Consider the following 22,711-nt stretch of genomic DNA (forward strand, 5'->3'; position numbering starts at 1 on the left):
TGAGCAGAGTTTTCTGACTTTCTAATTTTTTTTGCGAAAAATGCACTTGCATGATCTCAATCTGTCAGTGATTTTCTTTTAAGGCCAGTTTCTAAAAAGCTGAGCAGGAGAGCAGTTGGCGATTGAAGACCAGGCCTCGTCCGGAGTGACAGAAAGTTTAGGCTGAGAGTTCTGCAAGGCCATGGCAAATGATTTTTTACTGGACAGTCTCCAACAGAGAGTCTCTGGAGGCCCGGCAGTCAGCTCCACGCCGCTCGAGGTCCCAGTCGAGAGGGAGGACGCGGGACCAGTCGCGGAGTCACCAACATCACTCATCATCGAACTCTTCATCTTAGGGTAAGTCAAAGTACAAGAGGGCAAGGAAGCACCATTCTTCGCCTTCTCCCCGTCCATCGGCCGATGTGACAAGGAAGGTTGTCGTCCTTCAGCTCCACCGACGGTGCCTACTGCAAGGGCTCCAAGCTTCCCTCCCTTCACGGGAGCCGGAGCGTCCCCTGCCCAGCTTTGTGCATTTCACGCAGCCCTCTATTTCATCTTTGGACAACCTGACTCCACCGGTGTGCCTTTGGGCCCCGCAAACTCGGCTGGGAGCTGTAGGCCCTCAATGCCGGTGGCTCCGGCCTTTGCGCCGTAGGGCCCCAAGGGATCCAGGCCTGGATTCGGATGGATGCCGGTCGACCTCATGACACCTTCTCCGGCACCGATACCTCTGACGATCCCTTCGCCACTTCCGACGTCAGTTGTGCCCCTGGCCGGCATCCCCCTCGACTTGGACACGGAGCCGGACCGACTTCGACGGGTACATTTGTACCACTGTTCTACCCTGGCATTCCTTATCTCCCCAAGTGGCAGCCAGAGGAGAGTAAGGAGGACTGAGAGGGGTCTGTTGACCATTTGGCAGACCAGCTTGAAGAGCCGAACTGGAGAGAGGAGTTGGGTGAGGCCAGTGGTCTGGATACCTCCCCAGACTTTGGCATGCTTTCTCCCCCCTCCTGCGGAGGGGGGAGAAAGCACTAGTCTAGTCTCTAGACTTAGGTGCTTCAGCAGGCAGCGGCATCTTCGGAGCCCCTGCTGCTGTTCAATGAGGCCTTGACAGACATCCTTCTGGGCACTTGGTCCAAACCAGCACATGGGCTTCTGTGGATAGGATGATTGCTCGACACCACCGCCCATCCCCGGGCGACCCAATTTTCCTCTCCCAACACCCTACTCCCGAGAGCTTGGTGGTCCAAGCCTCAACATCCAAAGGCACATTCCCTAGTGCTCCACCGGATAGGGACTCCAAGAAGCTGGACCATCTTGGGAAGAAGATGGTTTCTTCCGCCAGCTTAGGACTGCGGTCGGTGAACACAGCATGTCTCTTGGGCCGTTACCGTTGTGCACGTGCTGCCACAGTGCCCAGAGGAGTCCCGGGCCACACTCTCCCATGCAGTCGCAGAAGGTAGACGCAGCAAAGTTTGCCATCCAATGTACGCTGGACACCGCCGACTTGCTGGGTAAAAGGATTTCTACATCAGTAGCCCTGAGGCACTACACCTGGCTGAGACCAACGTGGAGTCAGCCAACGCCACCTACCGAGGCGCAGGGGTACTGCTGAGAAAAAGTTCTCCGGATCCAGTCTGATGCCTGGAGGTAATTCTAAGGTAAGGAATCTATAACTAATAGTCTCTTTCAGATTCATTCAGGTTATCCACCTACACATTAAAATCACCCAGAATGGAGAAGTGGGCACATTTCACATAAAAAGGTTCCAAAGCTTCCCCTAAAGAGTTCAAACCCTCCCCAACCACATTAGGGGGACGGTTAATAAGTGTGCCTGAAAAGGAAAAAATAGGAGAAATTTTAAAGAAAACCTAATGCCTTTGCTTGGCTTAGTTTTTCAATCGGGAAAGTTCAGCAGTGGCAAGATGCTTCAACCACTTGGGTGGTATGGACAGAACAGTTCCGTACTCAGTCATGGTGCTCGTGTGAGGAGGACGGAACCATTCCATCCTAGCATCCACCCACAAGAGAAGCGCTGGAGCTCCCCCCGCCGACCGCCCATTTATGGGCCCCCACCAAGGACCGCTGCCCCCTCCACTCCTCCCCCTCCCCATGGCAACATGATGACGTTGGTGCATGCACGCCACGCAGACATCCTCAGAGCATGCCCGGGATGCACTGGAAGCCATTGCTTCCAGCGCGTCTGAGACAACATACGTTTTTTCTCTTGGAGGAAATCGGGAACAGCAAAGAGGATTGGGGGGGGGGGTACTGGAAGTAGTTTTTCCTTTCCCCCAGCATCTCTTAGCAGTGCATTCCCCCATCCCCCGCAGCAGGAATACACCCACTAGGCAACCAGGGATTTTCTTGCCATATGTTTTTGTAGGGGAGCGGCCCCTTGGGCAAGGGTCGCTCCCTAATTATCTGGGCACTGCTTTGGCTGTTTTTAGCCACACCTACCCCAGAGGGCAGATCACCCTTATTTTTAGGTCCAAAAGCCACTAGACATCAGGGATTGAATTTATTGATATGTTGGAGAGCGGCCATTGAGCAACGGTTGCGACCCAATAATTTGGCTGCTGTTTTGGCTTTTTTCTGCCCCCCTGGGAGCAGATCAATCTTATTTTTAGGCCCATTTAAAAATAAAATTTGAATAGTGTTTTATATAGGGCGAACTAGACCCGAATCGGGTATCAGAGCGCTTTACATGAGCACCAGTTTCGTTACAGTAGGACACATTCATGTTTGTTAGGCACGGGTAGATTAAGTGATTTACCCAGAATCACAGTATGTTGAGCATCGTTGCCGAGATTCGAACCTGGTTCCCCAGCTTCTAGGTCGACCACTCTAGCCATAAGACTACATCCTCCCCCCAAGGGGAGCAGAATGCCACTAGACACAAGGGATTTCACTTATTTATATGTTGGGGAGTAGCCCGTTGGGCAAGGGTTGCTCCCCATTATGGCTGCAATATTGTGGCCGTTATAGGCACCTATCGGGGCAGATCAGCTTTATGTTTAGAGCCATCTGCCCCAAAATCCAAAGCTAGGCACATTGCAAAAAAAAGGGCCAGTTTTCAGTGAAAAATGTGATGTGCCCACGCTGCGTTTTTGGCCATTTCCTATCCAGGCCACTAGGCCAACCCACACAAGTGAGGCAGAATTTGTATCGGGAGACTTGAGAGAATGCTGGCCGGAAGGTAATGTGCAGTATCCCTCAAATTCCAAAACTTTCCATCACAGAAATGTGAGGATAATCTCTTTTTTTAAAACAAATTTTGAGGTTTGCATGGGATTCTGTGTAACCGAACCTGCCGAGAGCCACATAAGACACCAAATCCTGGATTCCCCTAGGTGTCTAGTTTTCGAAAATGTACAGGCTTCCTAGGTTTCCCTAGGTGTCGGCTGAGCTAGGGCCCAAAATCGACAGCTAGACACATTGCAAAAAAAAGGGTACGTTTTCAGTGGAAAAATGAAATGAAATGAAAAATTACATTTATAGAGCGCATAGACTACCCGTAGGCCTCGCAGCGTCCACATTGCGTTTAGGGCCGTTTCCTGTCGTGGGCACTAGGCCTACCCACACAAGTGAGGGAGACTTAGAGGAACACCGAATGGTAGAACAAGTGTTATTAATAAGAGTCTTTCTCTGATATGCACCTTCCAAATTTAAGACCGTGTGTAAGAAAGAAGTCATTTTGAGAAATGCCCTCTAATTCACATGCTAGTATGCGTACCCACAAATTTAGAGAGGTGCAAATAACCACTGCAACTAAATTCATATGTTGTGCCCATTTTGGAAATACGTATGTTTCCTTAATACCTATTTTTCACACTCTGTATATTTTTTTTTATTAATTGCTGCATACCTGGTACACAATGAAAAACCATTGCAAGGTGCAGCTCAGTAATTGGCTCTGGGGACCTCCGGTTCTTGGTGAACCTACAAGCCCTATATATCCCTGCAACCAGAAAGGTCCAGCGGTCGTAACGGTATAGTGCTTTCGAAAATCTTCCATAGTTAGAAGTTACAGATTAACACGCAGACACAAATAGACATTTTTTTCAACTCAATTTCAATCTTTATTTATTTCAACTGTTACTTTTTATAAGAAATCCTTGAAGGAGCTACACAAATGACCCCTGTCTGAATTCAGAATTGTGTCTAGTTTTCAGAAATGTGTAGCTTTCTGGATCCACAAAGGGTTTCATACCTGTTTCCACCACTAACTGGAAGGAGGTTGAAAGCACAACAAATAGAAATAATGGTCTATCTCCCGGTAAGATGCCAAAACTGTGTTGAAAAATATGGTATTCTGATTCAAGTCTGCCTGTACCTGAAAGCGAGGAAGATGGTGATTTTAGCACCACAAACCCTTTATTGATGCCATTTGCAGGAAAAAAAAAACTAGATGCTTCCTTCTGCAGCACTTTTTCCTATTTCCTCGCAAAAACTAAAATGTAGCTGTATTTTGGCTAATTTCTCAAACCCCACCAGGGGAATCCACAAACCTTGGGTACTTATAGAATCCCCAGCAGGATGTTGAAAAAAAAAGACACAGGTTTGGTGTGGATATCTTATATGGACAAAACGTTATGGACCGTCAGCGTGAACTATACCAAATACCTCAAGATGTGAAGAGGAGGCTCTGATAAGTTGAGAGAGGTCATTCCATGTCTTGGTTTCAGAGTGAATAGAAAACCGACCTGTCTAATGAATATTAATTAGATAGGTCACAAATCGCGACACACTCAGATTGCCTGCAAAGATGGGATGGTGGTCTGCAAGGGATAGCGGACTACAACCCCTGTGTATGCATTTCAAAAGTGAAAACATGCTTTAAGGCAGCCTGATTCCCTTTGAAGAAACAGGGCTGCTTTAAAAAAGAAAATTTTTCTTTTTGAAAAAATTCTGTGAGAGTTGGCCTCTCCCTGAAGCTGCCACGCCAAATCACACAAGGGAAGGGGATCCAACCAGAGCCCTTCCCCTTTGCGAATCTGTTACCACCCTAACTTGGAAGTTTATAAATTATCATGATTTGCAACCGGAATTGTGGTCACAAACCATTGATACCTATGGTACAGAATCGCAATATGGAGGGTATGCCCTTAACACTCCCCTTCCAAGTTAAGATTTTGTATCGATCTTCAAATCTATTTCATGAGTCCGTAAAACTTTACTGACTTTATTATGGGGTTAGTACATATTAAAAAACGTTATAGAAGCCACAAACACTGTGATTTTGCGACCCAAGGATTTGCAACTGCTAAACAGTTTAGTACAACTGACCCTCAATGTCTCTCCTGAATTGCAAAGTGGCCAGCATGATTCCAAGTGGCATTGGTGTGTGGCTGCTAAGTAGATAACTGGCAACCTGGGGCCAGTGACAATCAATTGCATATAGAATGGATGGTCAGGGTGTTGGATTATACAGCCTCTTAATATGCTGGGTCTGGTGGCATAGTATACTAATGCGTCCACTGTAGGGGGCCTGTATACAACCTCATGGTCAAAGGTTCAAATTCCGGTGGGTCACTCAGCTTTTCATCTTTCTGAGGTCGATAAAATGAGTACCATTGCGTTGGGAAACAATAAACATCTGTTATTCAGCGCTGAGATACCTTTGGGTGAACATGCATCTTACAAATACATGTTATGCTATGTTAATAATCACCTTTACAACTTTTGTAATAATGGTTGCTTTCACTAACCTCAAAGGTGCTCATTCGATTGATTTCTGAGATATAAAAGGCTAAATCAATGCTGATGGGATTAGAACCTGTTACCTCCATGTTATACACAGACCTTTGCAGCAGAGGCAGCAACTCGCAAAGCTATCTTAGTAGGATTGGAACCTGTGGCTTGCAGCACTATCACGCTTTTCTCTCTCTCAGACACAAAACTATCTTCATGCTTAGCAAGCAGAAGCTTTTCATGACTAAATAGAACTCTATTGGCGTTATCAATGTTTGTTTACTATGCCCTTCACAGGTAAACTTACTGAATATCTGTGTCATAGCACTCCAATAACTAAAGAGCGAATAAAATATTAAATCACATTGCACCGTTCACTAGTTCATTTACAAACATACATTTTGAAATGGTCAGAGATAAGGGTTGCTCTTACCCGGGTCCTGGTCATGTTGTACTGAATGGTTCTAATTACCACCAATATAAGGAGGCTTCCCAATGAAATCTCTGTTAAAACACGCTCCGAGTACCAAGTAATATTTTTCAGTATCTGAAAATAAGGTCACAAAATGTATTTGACATTTTTTTATAAATAAATACATACATATGCACATACATACATAAACACACATATATTTGCCGCGGTTCCTGAATGGTAAGACTATACTTACCCATTCAGGTGCTGATATTTTAACCCTGAGTGAAGGCACCTCAACATGTTTAACGAAACGTCAATTGATCATTAACTGTAGAGGGAAAGGGTCAACAACCTATTGAATCAAGGTTAAAATGGAAGAGGAGACATGAAGAGCCGGATCCAGAGATAGAATGGGGAATGACAAGAGCGAATAAAGATGTTTTGGAAAATGAACTTTATACAGCTGGAGTGAGCCCAAGATCTGGAGACCGCCAGTTTGGTATATTCTCCCACGGTCACCAAATGGTCAACCACAGAGATCAACCTCAAATTATCAACCAAAAACATATGTTACCCTATTGAAGCCCTACTGTCATTGTTTTCTAGAAACATTGAAATCCAGAAGAAAGGGTCTGTCAGACTGAAGGGAAACCTCCTATGGTTTGGTACAGAGTGTGCCTAGAATGAGGACGAGTAACACATTCGGATTGGCCATAGAAGGTCCCTTAATGTCTTAAGGTATGTACAAAATTGGCGCTCAACAGTGTTCAAGGTTAAGAAAAACATGTCTCACCAATATATGGGCTGAAACAGATGTCGGCTGTTCTAGGATGGACTCAGGTTCATCAACAGTTGGCCAACTATCATGACAAACATGGTTTGTGGGATCAGCTTCCTCTGAGGTTGCTGATTGAAAGAGAAGTCGTGGTCGGTTACCTCTCTGCCATTTAAGGGGAAAAAACTGAGGACAGAGAGGCAGCAGAATTCCAGCCCCAGGGCAAATCCTTTGAGGTTGAAGTGTTGATAGAGGTATCCAGACCTTTCTGCAGTGTCTGATAAACGGATTTCCTTTTGAATGCCGAGCAGCATAGAACATCCCTAAAGATGGGAAAGGTGATCTCTCCCATACAGTGGTGTCATCCAGAGTAGGCCAACCAGTTCTCCTGGACCTGTAAAACATTTAGCTAGCTTTAGGAAGATCTAACTTTATGCTCCTGTGCGTCCCTCACAGCACCAACCCGCATTGGCGTGACAGGACTTTCAGCTGCATGAGGAAATCTATGCACATGTGTCGGTGTTCAAGAGCCACTGGGTCGATGGACAAACAAGACTAGAGTAATGTGCATCTTATAATTGCCACTTAACCTGCTCAAAATTAGTGGCTAGCTCCTTTTATTTGAAATATGGCATTCAGTACGTTAGAATCAAGAATTTCCTCACAGAGCTTTACATTCAGGCAACGGCTGCAAAACTTGCACTTTCTCTGCCAAGTTATTCTTCTACCTCAGCAGACCTGGACTCTCTCCATTGGCTCCCAGTAGCCAAGCACATTTAGATTAATTTACTGTGCATAGTGCACAGAGCCTTCCTCCTCATTGGACCTTACCCACTTCGTCACAAATTACAACTTTACACTCCACCTAGACTGTTCCGTTCAGCTAATGCGAACTTGTCGGTTCCCAAAGTTGCATAATGTCAAGAGCCCTAGTAATCCATGCCTGATCATAGTTATATGCCTCTACAACCGAATTGGTCCTGGTAGGTGGGAAAGATAATAAAGTTCCCCCAAAGCCTCCGGCAATAATTTAGCCCAAGAATGAGAAGGACCAGTGAGAACCTTTTATTTTTAACCCCCGGAATAGGTATTATCTACTGATCACAGATGAAAAGTAATCAACAAATGATCAGACCAAACTAAAGGGCATACCTCCTCCAGGCCAGTCAGGCCAGGGGGGGTAAATATTAAATCCAATGGATGTCCATGAACATGTGTAGGACCTGTAACCAATTGTTGAAGATCTAATGAATTCAACAAGTCGGAGGATGCTGTGGTAAGAGGCTTGCCCATATGTTGAGGTCTCCAAGCACAAAAAATGATGCATCCGAAATGATAAAAGACGACCCAAGGTCAGCAAAGGCTTGTACAAAGTCCACACAGGGCCAGGGGGATGGTTACACACAAACCTGGCTACAGAGCGGGAAGCCAAAATGCTCAGAGTTAACCATAATAGTTCGGCCTGGCTGAAGTCCTTTATCTGTAATATTTAAAAAATTGAGATGAGATGTATAAATGATAGCCAATCCACCTCCTCTCCATAGAGGGCGCAGAAGGTGCACAATATTATAGCTATTTGGACATGCTTTCCCCAAGCCAATATTTGAAGCAGACATAGTCCAAGTCTCTGTAATAAAAAGCATCTCAAAACCATTGGACAACATTATGAAGTTGTTCTCCAAAGCATGCTTCACAAGCGAGCAAACATTAATAATCCTGCACCTTAAAGCCATGTCTGAAAAAGCAGTAGATAAACTATTCTTAAAACAAGGGGAGGCCAATATATTTACAAAATTATCATTTGGTAGACATGTGATACCCTTATGGCAGGGACAGAAACTCATACCCCGATCTAAGCTTAAGAAGCTGTTCTCTCGAGTAGGTGAATCTGGGCTCTGGAACTCGCTACCCCCAGCACTTCGTGCCCAAAAATCTAAAACGAGCTTCAGAAAAGAACTAAAGACCTGGCTTTTTACCTAAACCGATCTACCCCTCTGCCTCCCCTCTTCGCTGTATCTTTTAGCGCCAAGACGCCGGGCATTCGTGCGCTCTACAAATATTGCAGTCAGTCAGTCAGTCTCTGTCATCGCACTGGCTTTTGTCACGTTCCTGAGGGAGAAACGGGCAGTGTGGCTGGCGCTGTGCGTGGCTGGCGCTGTGCGTGGCTGATGCGCAGAAAGGCTTGCCTTTGGCGTGCCTTCTACGCAGCTGAGATGCTGGCTGACTGAAGTAGTCAAGCATGTGTAAAAAGCTGGAGTACAAACCAAAAGGGCGGCCCAATTTAGAGAGACTTAAAGTGAGAAAAATGGCGCCTGCCTTGGGCAGAGTGATAAAAGCAATCAGTAGATGCATGTACACAAGCTCAATATATCTGCGCAAAATGTATTTGCTTTTAAAAATTAAAAACAACCCACCACTCCTAAACTCATGAAAACCATAACCGTATATAAGGTGTTCATGTGCCACAGGAGAGACTGAAGCTAAAGAAGCCCGCTGCAGGCCTACTTAAGCAGTCAGGCATGTGCAAAAAGCTGGAGCGCGGACCAAAATGTTAGCCCATTTTAGGGAGCCTTTAAGTAAGAAAATGGCGTCTTCCCCATGCCTACCTCTTTATCCACCACCAGACTCCCTGCCACTCTATCTCACTCTTGCAAGTTATTTTTCATCCTTGCTTTCTTTCCTTGTCACTGTTTCTCAGTATATATCTTCCTTCTTCTTTCCCCCTTTTGTGTTTTTCTCTCTCTTTGTCTGGGATTAAAGCCTGTTGAGAAAGTAAATATTGGTCCTCAAAAATGAGTGCCGGTGGACCCCCACCACGAGCTCCTTTGATTCCTTGTAAGTATAGCATCTGGAGTCAGTCTAATGTATACACAGTGATATTACATTGTTCTTGCATCTCTCAAGCCCTTGAAAACTGCTTTCCCTTTACAACACCCACGACCGCCTCTGTGTAAGTCCGTGTTTGATGTTTCTCGTTCACCTTCGGCCAGAGGCCGTCTGTGTTCATCTCTAGCTGGAGGAGTGGGTGCTCACCCAGGGTCTCCATGTATTTATGGAGTCTGAATGGCCCATCATACAAACTTAACATGGCCCCTCACGCGACAGCTTCTTCCCGCAACGAGGAGCCAAGTACATACAACACAACACAATGTACTCCACTCGTTTCATGATACAAAGACTATCCCTGGAATCAGAAATTATTCTATCCATTCCTCCGTCACTGACGCCAGTTCCATGCTCATTAAATCGCAAAAATATTGCTTGACATGAAAAAGCTTTTTAAAATATTTCCGGAGCTGCAACAATATTTCAGAAGGAATGACAACCAAATCCAGCTCACTAGACTCAATCACAGCGCCTGCAGCTTCTACCGCAAAAAAATTTTGTAAAATATCTGAACTAAAAGGTGCACTATGTTCACCTACTTTCCAGGAAAGAGTCAGGGCTGCTGAGTAAAGATAGAATGATTCCGGCAGGCACACTGACAGCAGTGCAGATCTGAGCGGCCTGCACGTCATCGCCGAGCTCCCTGAGCAGTGGGAGGAGTGATTGGCAGGTAAGGTGCTGCAGGAGGAGTGATTGGCAGGTAAGGTCGGCTGACACTTCGAGCTGGGGCTAGGAGTCGGAAGCATGCTCCGCTCCGCCCGCAGCAACGCTGGAGGCGGCACACCAGGCCTCGGCAAGATGCTCTGGACAAGACATTCAGGGAAAGGAGGATTTCCAGGAAAATGACAACGGAACCTTCTACTTCTGAAAATAAATTATAAGACACCAGTGCAGCTCGCTAATACTCATACATTTAATAGCTTAATTCACATTTTAAAATATATTTCAAGTTAGAAAGAAAACACAGTGTTTGGAATTGTTCACGTATTTAATTGTTTTAAGGCGCCCCGTCCCAGCCACTACTCGGAAAGCGACGGCCAAAACAACTTACGAACAGCAGGTGTGCCCATATGTTGGTAGTCTGGACGTTATTCCTCATCTTTTGGTGTAGTTTGTTTAAGAGCCTGAATCTTTCTTAGGAGGAGGAAAGAACAAGTGATAGAGCATTGAAGGCTTTTGGGAAGATGACTTTTTCAGGAAAAATAGGTTTGGAAGTGTGGAGGTTTTGGGGGGGGGGAGAGGGGGTGAAGCAAGACCATTCCACTGTGATAAACCTGACATTTTCTATTCTGAGGGGGAAGCCCCTCAGAGTCACATCATACACATCTTAGGAGCTAGGCCCCACATTTCCAGTGAGGAGTGTAATGTGCACCGACTCCAACTGTTTTTTCAACAAAGCAGAAACGATCATCTGAAAACTACAGTAGTGAGCTGGAAAGAGAGTAAGGGCTTTGGACGAATAAAATGCCCACATAATGCAGCAAATCAGGGACACATCAGTCACCTACTGAGTGTACCCCCATGATGAAGATGACACCTCTGGGGTGTGAAGGCAACTCCCCCCTGCATGACATATTAACCTCCTCCTAACCCGGACCCGTGGTTTTTTTGTGTGATACATTGGTATCGTAGCCCGAATATCCCAGACTCGCTGCTCGGGAGGATAAGCCAGACTGCGCTTTATGCAGAACTGCTCCGATGAAAAGGAGCTTCTGAGAGGGAATCAGGTACGACTTTGGCACATTGATAGTGAACCCCAACGAATGCAAGAGGTCAGCCTTAGTCTGGAGGTGGGAGAGGACAGCCTGGGACGAGTCCGCCTTCAACAGCCAGTCGTCGAGATAGGGGAAGACGAACTCCTAATCTACACAGATGAGCTGGGACCACCACCATCACTTTTGTGAACACCCGAGAGGAGCTGGTAAGGCCAAAGGTGAGCACTGTAAACTGAAAATGCTCGTGGCCTAACGTGAGCCGTAGTCTTGCAAGTCCAATGCTATCATCCACCATGGTCGAGGGCAGGCAGGATTTGAGCTAAGGTCAACATTTTGAACTTCTCATTCCGGAGGAAGCAGTTGATGTCCCTGAGACCCAAGATAGGATGCAGGCCTTTGTCCTTGTTGGGCACCAGGAAGCAGTGGGAGTAAAAAACACGACCTACTTCTGGGACAGCAACTCGCTTGATAGCTCCTTTGGCCAAGATAGCCGTAATTTCAGGATGAAGAAGGACCAAGTTATCCTCTGACATGTGATTTGTCCTTTGACATGTGATGGAGTGTTGGTGGCATGGAGGGAGGGGTAATCTCGAGGGGGAGGGAGTAGCCCCATCGGAGTATCAGCAGAACCCACATGTCCGTTTTGATGTGCCAGTGGGAGAGCGGATTGTGGATTCTGCCACCCACTGGCGACTGTTGGCCCTGAAAGGTCAGACTAGGAAGGCTTAGAGGCTGCTGCAGAGGGGGCACGGCTGGATTGGCCCACCCACTCGCACCCAGACCTACGGCATTGGGTTCGACATCCCCGGCCGTGCAGATGCTAGGTAGCTGGCGCCAGCCTGTGGGCCTGGGTGGAACATGGTCAGGCACCCATTCCGTAGCCACGAAAAGACCGAAAGGCACTCTGGGCAGGACGAGAGGTGGCAGCGAGGCCAAGGATCTGACCGTAGCTCTAGAATCCTTGAAGAGCTCGAGTGCACTGTCTGGCTTGTCACCAAACAGGCAGCGGCCATCAAAGGGAACGTCCAAAATAGTCGATTGGACATCCCCAGATAAGCCAGTGGATCTCAGCCAGGCATAGCGCCTCAGGGCTACTGACGTAGAAATCATTTTACCCGGCAAGTCGGCGGTGTCCAGCCTACATCAGATGGAGAACTTTGCTGCATCTTTACCCTCTGTGACTGCACAGGAGAGTGTGGCCCGGGCCTCCTCCGGGCACTGTGGCAGCACTTCCACAACCGTGTCCCACACAGACTGGGTGTAACGGCCCAAGAGATATGTGGTGTACACCGACCGCAGGCCTAAGATGGCGGCAGAAAATATCTTGTTCCCAAGATGGTCCAGCGTCTTGCATTCCCTATCTGGGGGAGCAGTAGGGAACGTACCTATGGAGGTCGAGGCTTGGACCACCAAGCTCTTGGGGGTAGGGTGTTGGGAGAGGAAAATCAGGTTGCCCGGGGCCGGGCAGTGGCATCAGGCTATAATCCTATCGACAGGAGCCCCTGTGCTGGGCTAGGACCAAGTGCCCAGAAGGATGTCTGTGAGGGCCTAATTGAACGGCAGCAGAGGCTCCGAAGAGGCCGCTGCCGGCTGAAGCACCTCAGGAGATTAGTCCTGACTGCTACCGTAGGAAGCTCAGGGCCCAAGGCCTCAGCTTTCCTACACAACACCACAGCATAGTAGGCTCCCTCCTCCATGGCTACGGTAGAGGGAGAAAGCATGCCAAGGTCTGGGGAGGTATCCAGATCATTGGCCTCACCCAACTCCTCTCTCCAGTCCTGCTCTTCTGTCAATGGGGGGCGTGTCCAAGATGGCCGAGGTGTAAGACGTGCACCTCGGAGCTCCGTCGGCCTGCAGTACAACATACACTTACCAGCGGGGCGCTGGCAGCCGGATGAGGCCCAGGAGACTCCTTGAGGGCGGCTGGTGACCAGAGGACCGCGGGGACCAGCGTTGGTGGCGGAGTGGGGGTGTAAACAGCAATGGTACACAGTGCGGGTGCGGACTGTGGGGTGTGCGGCGCCAGGGCTTGACGTCGCCAACAAGGAACGGTGCGGCGGCCTGGAACGCGGCCCCATGAGTTCCGGCGGGGCAGCCTAGCAGGTGAATTCCAGATCCCCCCACCTCTCGTAAAGGCTTTACCGAATCAGTGCTGCCCTGTGTGGCACCATTACAGTACGCGTGGGAGTACAGGGGAGGGGCCGCCACCCCATTAGATTGCACACAAGGGGTTGGGCCCCTCCTCCGCACCCGTGCCTAATCCATAGACAGAGGCCGGGCCACCCTCCGGAGAGGTACAAGGACCGGGGGCCGGGAAGCTGGGCCGACTGGGCATTGTACTGCCTGGGTCTGCGGGGCCTGTGGGGCCTGTGGGGGTGACTGCCAACGGCAGAGTCCAGGACATGAGGCGAGGGCACTGTCATTGGGCCTACTGCGGCACACAACTGCGAGCCGGCCCGCCTCAAGTTGCTGCATGATCCCTTGTTGGGGTTTGGTGTAGCACTTGTTGGGGTCCCCACTGGAGGATCCCTTCTCTCTTCCTCGTATGCCCGCCCACACTGGGGGAGGCCTACAGCCACTGGACAGGGCCAGGAGGCCATGCGCATTAGGGAGTAGCCAGGAGAGCACCCACATGAGGCAGGTGGCGAACAGTGCTGTGCCGGGTGGGAAGCCACATCTGCGAACTACCAGGACTGGGCTTTGACGTTACTGGTGACCGTTCACGCTATTGGGCCTCAATAACCTACCTGCTCCTCCGTGGACTAACAGGAGGCAAGGGCCCTGGATTGCAGCCTTCTGCGGGGCACGCTTGGTGAGCCGGCCCACCTCCCCCCTTTCGGGTCTGCCACTCTAGGGTTGGGAGCGGTGTCCTGGAGCTGAGCTTTCTTGTGGCCTCTGGGCTGATTTGTGCTGCAGCAGGTATGCATGGAGGACCCATGGGGGTCATCCTCACACAAGCGGGGGACATCTGACTCCTATTTGGGGCAATACTCTAGGCCAGAGATGACTACCCACCGACAAGGGGGAACAAAAGACCCCTCCGTGAAAGACATCTTTGCCCGCTTGACCTCGAAAAAGATGGAAGCGCTGGGGGATACGGAGGATCCAGGGATTCATTCAGATGGGCCTGGCGGCGGAGAGGGGGGGGTGAAGAGTCCCCACTGACACAAGCCTTTATGGAGCGCCTGTTTGGCACCCTCCGCGCAGACTTTGCAGAACTTAAGCATACCATAGCCACGGATATCAAGGGGTTGAGACAGGACGGTGCCGCCCTCGACCAACGATTGGACTCAGTGGAACAGAACCACGGCGCTCGTGAGGAGGAGATAGAGGGTCATCGGCAGGAACTCCTGGAGCTACGCAACCAGAACACGGGACCGCTCTCGACGTTCCAATATTCGAATCAAGGGTGTGCCAGCCCGGGCCATCTCGGGTGACTTGGAGGCGTTCTTGACCAGACTATTCAAACAGGTGGTGCCCGCATTACACAATCAAGTGATAACACTGGACCACACACACCACGCGGGCAGGCCGGCGACCACCCGGGGCCAACCTCAGGACATACACACATGCCTCCACTACTACACCCAGAAGGAAGCAAAAATGGCCGGGACGAATTTGAAGGACACAAGATTGGACTCAATCAGGACCTCTCCCCAATAACACTGCATGAATGCAGAGCCCTGAAACTGCTAACCGATTTCCTCCAAAAACAGGAGATCCACTACAAATGGGACCATCAGTTTCGCCTGCAGTTTACCTGGCAGGAGGAGGTCTGGTCAGTCCGCACTCTCACAGATGCCCATGCTATACCGGGGATGCCAGACCTGCGACAGGCCTCCCCCATCGGGTCTCCAACCCGTGATCCAACCGAAGATGGTCATAGGGTGCTGCTCTCATTCAGAAGGGGGCCGAAAAGCTAAACCCACCGAGGCAGACAGCCGGGAGGAACGTGCTGGACTTCTTCAGCATCTGCAGCATGAGGGTATGGCAGGCGCCGCAGCCGGTGATCATTGATACATCACACTAAATGGTTTCTTGAGTCCAGCTGAACAGTAGAGACCCCGCGTAAGGAGAGAGGCCGGCCCTGGCCAGGGCCGGTACCCAGCGTCCTAACGATGTGGCCCGCCGGCGAAGACTCCAAAGCTGCTTTTTCCGTCTTCTTCTCAACATGCCCATCGGCGACACAGACCTTAACTTCATGATTAGTTCGACTCCAGGGTGGGAGATTTGGTTGGACTCACCGGCTGTGTGGGTATTCTGTTTTGCATTAAACTTACCCTTTTTCCTTCCCTCCTCTTCCTACAATGTTCTCTTTTGTTCTTTTCCATGGGGGGGCGGGTGAGAGGATGTGGGGTACTCTGATGGGCAGGAAACAGGAGGCAATGAGGTGAAAAATGCTGTTGATACTTAGCCTCAATGTCCGGGGACTTAACTCCCCCAGGAAGCGATTGGCGGTACTGTCGTTCCTTAAAGACACTAAAAGCGACATATGCTTATTACAGGAGACCCATCTGGTCCAGCAGGACTGGCGGAGGATGCGATCCCGCTGGTTCGATCAGCAATCTTTTTCCTCAGGCACGAGCAAGAGGGCAGGGGTAGCGATGCTGCTTCCCACCCACTTTGCAGGGAGAGTGCAGGGGGCTTCACGGACATCCCAGGCCACCTGTTGGTGCTATATGCCAGATAGCCACTGTCTATGCCCCTAATGACAAACTAGAATTGTTTATTAAAGCTGGTCTGTCAAAGGGTCAGCAGACCCCTCCCAGTCCTCAACACCCTCCTCTGGCTGCCACTCAGGGCGATTGGGAATGCCAGGGTAGAACAGTGGTACAAAAGTACTGGTCGGTACCGGTACCGGCGTCGGTTGACGCTGGTACCAGCTCCGTGTCCAAGTCGAGTGGGAGGCTGCGGTTGACGCCGGCCGGGGACACAACTGGCGTTGGAAGTGGCAGAGCCAGTTATCGCTGCCAGAAGAGGCGTCGTGAGGTCGACCGGCATCGATCCGGATCAAGGCCCGGATCCCTGCAGGCCCTGTGACGTAGAGGCCGAAGCCACCGGAATCGAAGGCCTAGAGCCCCCAGCCGAGTCTGCGGGGCCCGAAGCCACACCGGCAGAGTTGGGCTGCCCAAAGATGAATTGGAGGGCTTTGTAAAATGCACGAAGGTGGGCAGGGGACGCTCCGGCTCCCAGGAAGGGAGGGAAGCTCTGAGCCGTCCCAGTAGGCCCCGCAAGCGTAGCAGAAGGACGACGACCTTCTGCATCCTGAGTCGCGTCAGCTGACGGACGGGGAGAAGGTGAAGAGCGACGGTGCTTCATCGCCTTCTTCTTGTGCTTCAACTTACCCAAAGACTTCGATGAACAGTGATGGTGGTGACTCCGTGACAGGCCCTGGCTGCAACCTCCCTCTCGACCGGGACCTCGAGCGGCGGGGAGCTGACTGACGGGCCAAAAGATGCTTTCAGGACCGCTCCCGCAAAGACTTCGGGTTCATGGCCCGACAGTCGGAACACAACTTTGGGTCGTGGTCGCGTTCCAGGCACCAAAGGCACACCAGGTGCGGGTCAGTGACTGACATGAACTTGTAACGAGAGTCACAAAGCTTGAAGCCGGTCTGACGACGGGACATCCCTACGTGCACCAGGAGTCGACTGTCCTGAAAAAGACGTCAACAAAAGTCGAAAAATCATTAGTCAAAAAATGACTAAGGGTACCGCTCTCTCCGGATCTGCGCTATCTGGCGCGAAAAAAGAAAGAACTGACGTCAGCGCGTAGGGGTCTAAGTAGATAACGCAACGTCATCCCGGCGATCACAATGCCGACGACGAACGCGGAGTTGCCCAACGCCACCTACCAACGAGCAGGGGTACTGCTGAGAAAAAAATTCTCCTGATCCATTCTGACGCCTTGGGGTAATTTTAAGGTAAGGAATCTATAACTAATAGTCTCTTTCAGATTTCTGAATTATCGAATAGTTTTGATGGGCCCAAATAAAGTATCTAAAATAACTTTTTTTTACTGGCGTTTGAAAGAAGATTAATCATTATTTCTTCCAGGATATGTCCCTAATATAATTCCAGAAGAGTTATCTTTATGCTCAAGCTAAATCATCTCTATGCTCGAGAGACTTTTACCTGCCAGGCCGGGGATTTAGCAGGAAAAAGACCATCATAACAAGTGGCAGACATATACTGTAACCAAGATGCAAAGCCTAGGAAGCAGAAACAATGCAGAGAGCAATGTTGGAAGACAGGTGTCAGAATGGGTAAAACATGGGTAGCAAGGGGGACAACTACTTAGGGAGGAAAAAGGCAGGAAGGTTTTTGGGAAGTGGACATAAATACAGAACCCCGATAAGAGCACAAATTGGTTAGAAAATGCATATCGGAATATTTATAATGAAATAAAATCAATTTCTCAACAGCAAGTGCAAGAGTGGAGACAGAAGGGGACAGATGTAGACGTTAACAGATCAAAAGATAGTGTGAAGTGATGGGCAAAACAAGTAAAGCAGGGCCTGTAATGGAGCGGGAGTGTGTGCCAAGACACAAGAAAAGAGGATATGAACTACTCATAAGCCAGAGAGGGAGGGAGAGAGGAAAAGTTGACATTCCGATAAACAGAGGCGTAACAAACCAAGGGTCATAAAGCATGCGATAGGGGGAGGGGCAAACCATTTTTTGAAAATCTACACTATTGTAACATTCTAAGAAATGTTCTAAAAAATAGCTGCAGGATTTATATTTTGAAGGTACACCATCAAATTATATAAATTCCAATAAAAATGTTTGTTTCTTCATGATTCGTTTTACTGCATTTTAAACAAACTCATTTTCAGTTTTCCAGCTGAGGATTCTACATGTAGTTTGACCCTTCCAGTTTGACAAGCAGCCCCAAGCCGTCCGCAAACACACACCCAGGGGGCAGGGGGTAGGGTAACCTGCAGACCTGCCCTCTGCCTCCAGGCTGGCCGAGTTCACAGGGAGGGGCCGTTTCTTGGACCATCAACAAAGTTCGGCTTCTCAGGATACTAACTGGGTTTGACTTTGATATTCTGAGCATGTTTTAGGTCAGATAATGCAGGGTAAGACTAAATGGAGCGGAGGAGGAGTCAGGAAAGGGGAGGGCCCGCATCGACCGCCCGCACCTATGGCAGGGCACCCCCCCTTCCCCTTGCTAACAACCATGGTGGGGCGCGCCCCAGCCACGTCAGATGACACGGCCGACGCGCCTCACCACTGATTGGTGCGCGGCTCCCCAGATGACCCGGAAGCAATAGAATCCCTTCTGGGTCAAAGGGGGAGCCAAGGGGCAGACCAGTTGTGACTGGTCTGCCGTGAAGGGCTTAAAAGGCCGCAGAGCGTGGGAGGCGTTCTCTTGTTCCCACGCTTCCCAGGCCTGCCCTTTGCCCCCCCAAGCCTCTTGAGGCTGTGACCTTTTTTCTTCTTTTTCTCTTTCAGCCCAAGAAGCCCCACGTGAGCGGACATCTACCCGGAGCACATCAGAATTTGGTTTCTTCTTTTGCAGGTCGGGCGGAAAGCCGAGGAGCGGGCAGGGGAGTCGGGACATCGGGAGGACATCAGGAGTGTGGCGGGAGAGGTAGAATGCCGGCAGCTCTGCATCACAACCAGCCCGAGTCCACAGCTGATAAACGCTGGTAAATGCTTTGAAAACGCGGTAAGGCAGCGGGGGGTTACACGCTACGGGCCCGGGCCGAGCGGGGCACTCAGGGGCAATTCTCTCGCATAGGAGCGGTTGGCAGCAGTAACGCTGGATTTTACAAGCGAAGCAGGGTCAGGCCTGGTTAGTACTTGGATGGGAGACCGCATGTGAAACACTCGATTTTAAAAGCGAAGCAGGGTCGGCCCCGGTTAGTACTTGGATGTGAGGCCGCATGTGAAACGCTCGATTTTTAAAAGCGAAGCAGGGTCGGGCCTGGTTAGTACCTGGATGGGAGACCGCACGTGAAATACCAGCCGCTTTAGAATTATAAATAATTGCACGGCACTCACGCAAAGACCACATCTCGCAAGTGGGGCGTGAGGGGGGCTACACAGGCGCAGCGAGGCTGATTTTACTCTGCTGGGGGCAAATTTAATCTGAGTGTGGCAAACAGAGGAATTTTACGTGGCATTGTTTAAATAGGCGCACTTGTATAAAATTGAAGGTGTTTAAAGGCATTGAAGGTTAAAGAATTCTGAATATTCTTGTATTTTTTGGCGCTTGGGTGAATTAACTGATGCTCATGTAAAGGGCTTGGATACCCAGTCTGGAGGTTATTCGCCTTGCATTTGAACAACATACTCGCTTTCTTGCTAATCGTGTTTTCATCGTAGGACTTCATTGAGGGGGGCACTGCTTGCTGAGACGACGGGGAGCGAAGCGGTGGACAACGTAACCAGGGGACACAGGCAGGCCTGCATTTCACTGCTTCCGGTGGGCCGTCGGGCTAGAGTGCGCTCGCCCAACACCCAGACTAGCTTGTGTGGCGCGGTCCCAGTTGCGTGGTGCTTACGGCCAGTCTGTGTACTCAAACTTTGTGCAGGTAAAAGCCGGGTCAGGTCCTGGTGGTTGCAGGGATACATTGTGCTCTTAGGGTTAGCACAGGTATCAGTGGCTTAACAGTTGCAAGGTGAGAGAAGATGGCCAGTAGACTTGGCGCCAAACTTTCCCGCATGGAACATATGCTACAGGGTATGATGCGGAGTATGGCATCAATGAACAGGAGATGGGGGCAAGTAGATCAGATAGGAAAGAGTGTGGCGTAGCTCAGACAGAGGTTGGATGATCAGGCTGGGTCATCTGGAAGGCCCAAGCGAACAACAGTATCCCCACAGCCCAGGGGGGAATTGGATCCACTACCCAAACGGGCCAGAGGCAAGAAGGGGGCCCTAAAAGAGGGCTGATGCCGCTGGTCATCCCTATATCTACTCCCCAAATCCCGGCAATTATACCTGTAACACCGGCACCTGCTGCACCTGTCCCTACACCAAGCTCAGTGCCTCTGGTGGTCCCAGCGGTAGTCCCGGCAATTATACCTGTAACACTGGCACCTGCCGCACTTGTCCTAACACCAAGCTCAGTTCCTCTGGTGGTCCCAGCGGTAGTCCCGGTGGTACCCATGTTTAACCCCGCGCCAGTCCCAGGGAGTCCTGTCCCAAGCCCAACAGCACCTGTCCCGGCCGCAGCACCTGCAGGGGTTGGTCAGGTCCCACCAGAGCTAGCGGCACAGATAGTGGTAGTTCTCCCTTGGCTAGGAATACCATCTGCAGTAGGCGCGAAGGAGGTGGGGGAGGATCCTTTGGCAGAGGCACATAAGATGGTGGCAAGGATCACGACTGTCCCGAGTAGCGGGGGGCCAAGTACGCCTATTGCTCCACAAGCAGAGTGTCCAGGCAGCAACCCCGGAAGTGAGAAGATGGTAGAACCAACGATTGCCAGGGAAATTGGTAAGGAGGTGGCATTGCCAGTGCTGGGCGAGGGTACAGTACCCTCCAGGAGGGAACATTTGGCTCAGCATGTAACACAAGAAGTGAAGGATTTAATTTGGGCAGGAAAATATGTCAATATGTTTTCTTTGCTTATGGATAACAGGGAAATGGAGTATGCTAGGAAGCAGAAAGATTGGATGTCGCCTAGCGAATGGCAGGGAGAGATGGCGAGGCTCAGGGTGGAAGAGACTCTGAACAACTGTATTAGAGCCTTCTCTGTGTTTATGGCGATTACAGCCGAGCGGTCCCCTAACTTGCAGGCAGAGATGGCGTGTTACCAGAGTAGGATCACAACTTTCCATGGTAAATATGGGGGGGGAAGGATGGAAAGATTATGACAAGAGTTTTAGGAAAGCTAAAGAGTTTAACTCCTCACTTTCCTGGGATCAGGTGGATTCCATTTCATGGTATGGACAGTTTACAGCAGGGCAGCCTGGTGGGGCAGGGCAGAGTTGGAACAGAAGTTACCCCCCCCAAACCCAACAGCCCTTCCGGCCGGCACAGGGCGGTGGCGCGGCCCCTAGGGCAGGGAGAAGTGGGGGGCGAAAAGGGGTTTGCTGGGATTTTAATAAGGGAGCATGCACCAGGGCACAAGGCACATGCAAGTTCAGACACGCATGTTCCATTTGTAATCAACCTTCCCACCCTGAAACCACATGCCGCAATAAAGGTAACGCCTCTGGTAACAGGGGAAGGAAGAAACAGGAATAGGGAGAGAGCACGGCTGGTGTCACATTCACCCATTGACGTTCTGGCTACGACTCCTTGGGTGGACAGGTACCCAGACCATGCCTCTGCTAGGGTGTTACAAGAAGGTTTTTTGCAGGGCTTTAGGATTCCAGCGGTAGGCTACAACGGAACGGCGGGGTGTAGGAACCAACTATCTGTTAGGAACAACCCAGAGGTTGCAGCGACAAAGATTGCAAAGGAACTGCGCCTATGCAGGATAGTGGGTCCTTTTAATCACATCCCTGTACCCAATTTTGTTTTCTCACCTCTTGACGTGGTGCCAAAGAAGGATGAGGGTGAGTTCAGGCTGTTTCATAATCTGCCCGCGCCTAGAGGCGCATCACTAAATGACGCCATCAATGAAGACATTTGTAGCGTTAAGTGTGCTTCCTTTGACCAGGCGGTGGAGATGTTGAGGACTTTGGGACCGGGAGCCTGGTTGGCAAAGTCGGATATTGAGTCCGCTTTCCGGCTACTGCCGGTTCATCCTCTAGATCAGCATCTGCTAGGTTTCTCATTTCAAGGTCAATTCTATATGGATATGTGTATGCCCATGGGTTGTTCTGTTTCCTGCGCCTATTTTGAAAAATTCAGTTCTTTTTTGGAATGGGTTTTTAGGCAGAAGACTGGACACCAACATGTCATGCATTACCTGGATGACTTTCTCTTTCTAGGGTCGGCGGGCTCTCAGAAATGTGCGTGGGCATTGCAGGAATTTTGCATGCTCATGCGGGCTTTTGGGGTCTTGCTGGCGTGGGGAAAGACGGTGGGTCCAGCAGCCACATTGGAATTCTTAGGCATTGAATTGGATTCAATAGAGGGTTGTTTTAGGTTACCTAAAGACAAAATCACGAAATTTAAAGCAGCCCTCCAGCAACGTTTCGCCAAGGACAAGGTGACACTACATCAGCTACAGCAGATTGTGGGCCAGTTGAACTTCGCACTGAGAGTGATACCCATGGCGCGACCATTCTCCCGCTCAATCTCGCAGACAATGACAGGTCTGCGGGAGAAGCACCATCAC

At 49.9% G+C, this 22,711-nt stretch overlaps 1 protein-coding gene across 2 annotated transcripts in view; it reads right to left on the bottom strand.

Moving 5' to 3' along the window:
• The window catches only part of DYM (dymeclin), a 1,096,728-nt gene that overhangs the window by 470,009 nt on the left and 604,008 nt on the right, over positions 1–22,711 (bottom strand). For both annotated transcript variants that reach the window (XM_086960369.1, XM_086960370.1), the window contains exon 12: positions 6,110–6,223. In XM_086960369.1, coding sequence (XP_086816495.1) covers positions 6,110–6,223 — 114 coding nt within the window. The remainder of the gene's footprint in view (positions 1–6,109; positions 6,224–22,711) is intronic.

This window comes from Lissotriton vulgaris, chromosome 3_1, assembly GCF_964263255.1.
Source record: "Lissotriton vulgaris chromosome 3_1, aLisVul1.2, whole genome shotgun sequence".
Taxonomy (NCBI): domain Eukaryota; kingdom Metazoa; phylum Chordata; class Amphibia; order Caudata; family Salamandridae; genus Lissotriton; species Lissotriton vulgaris.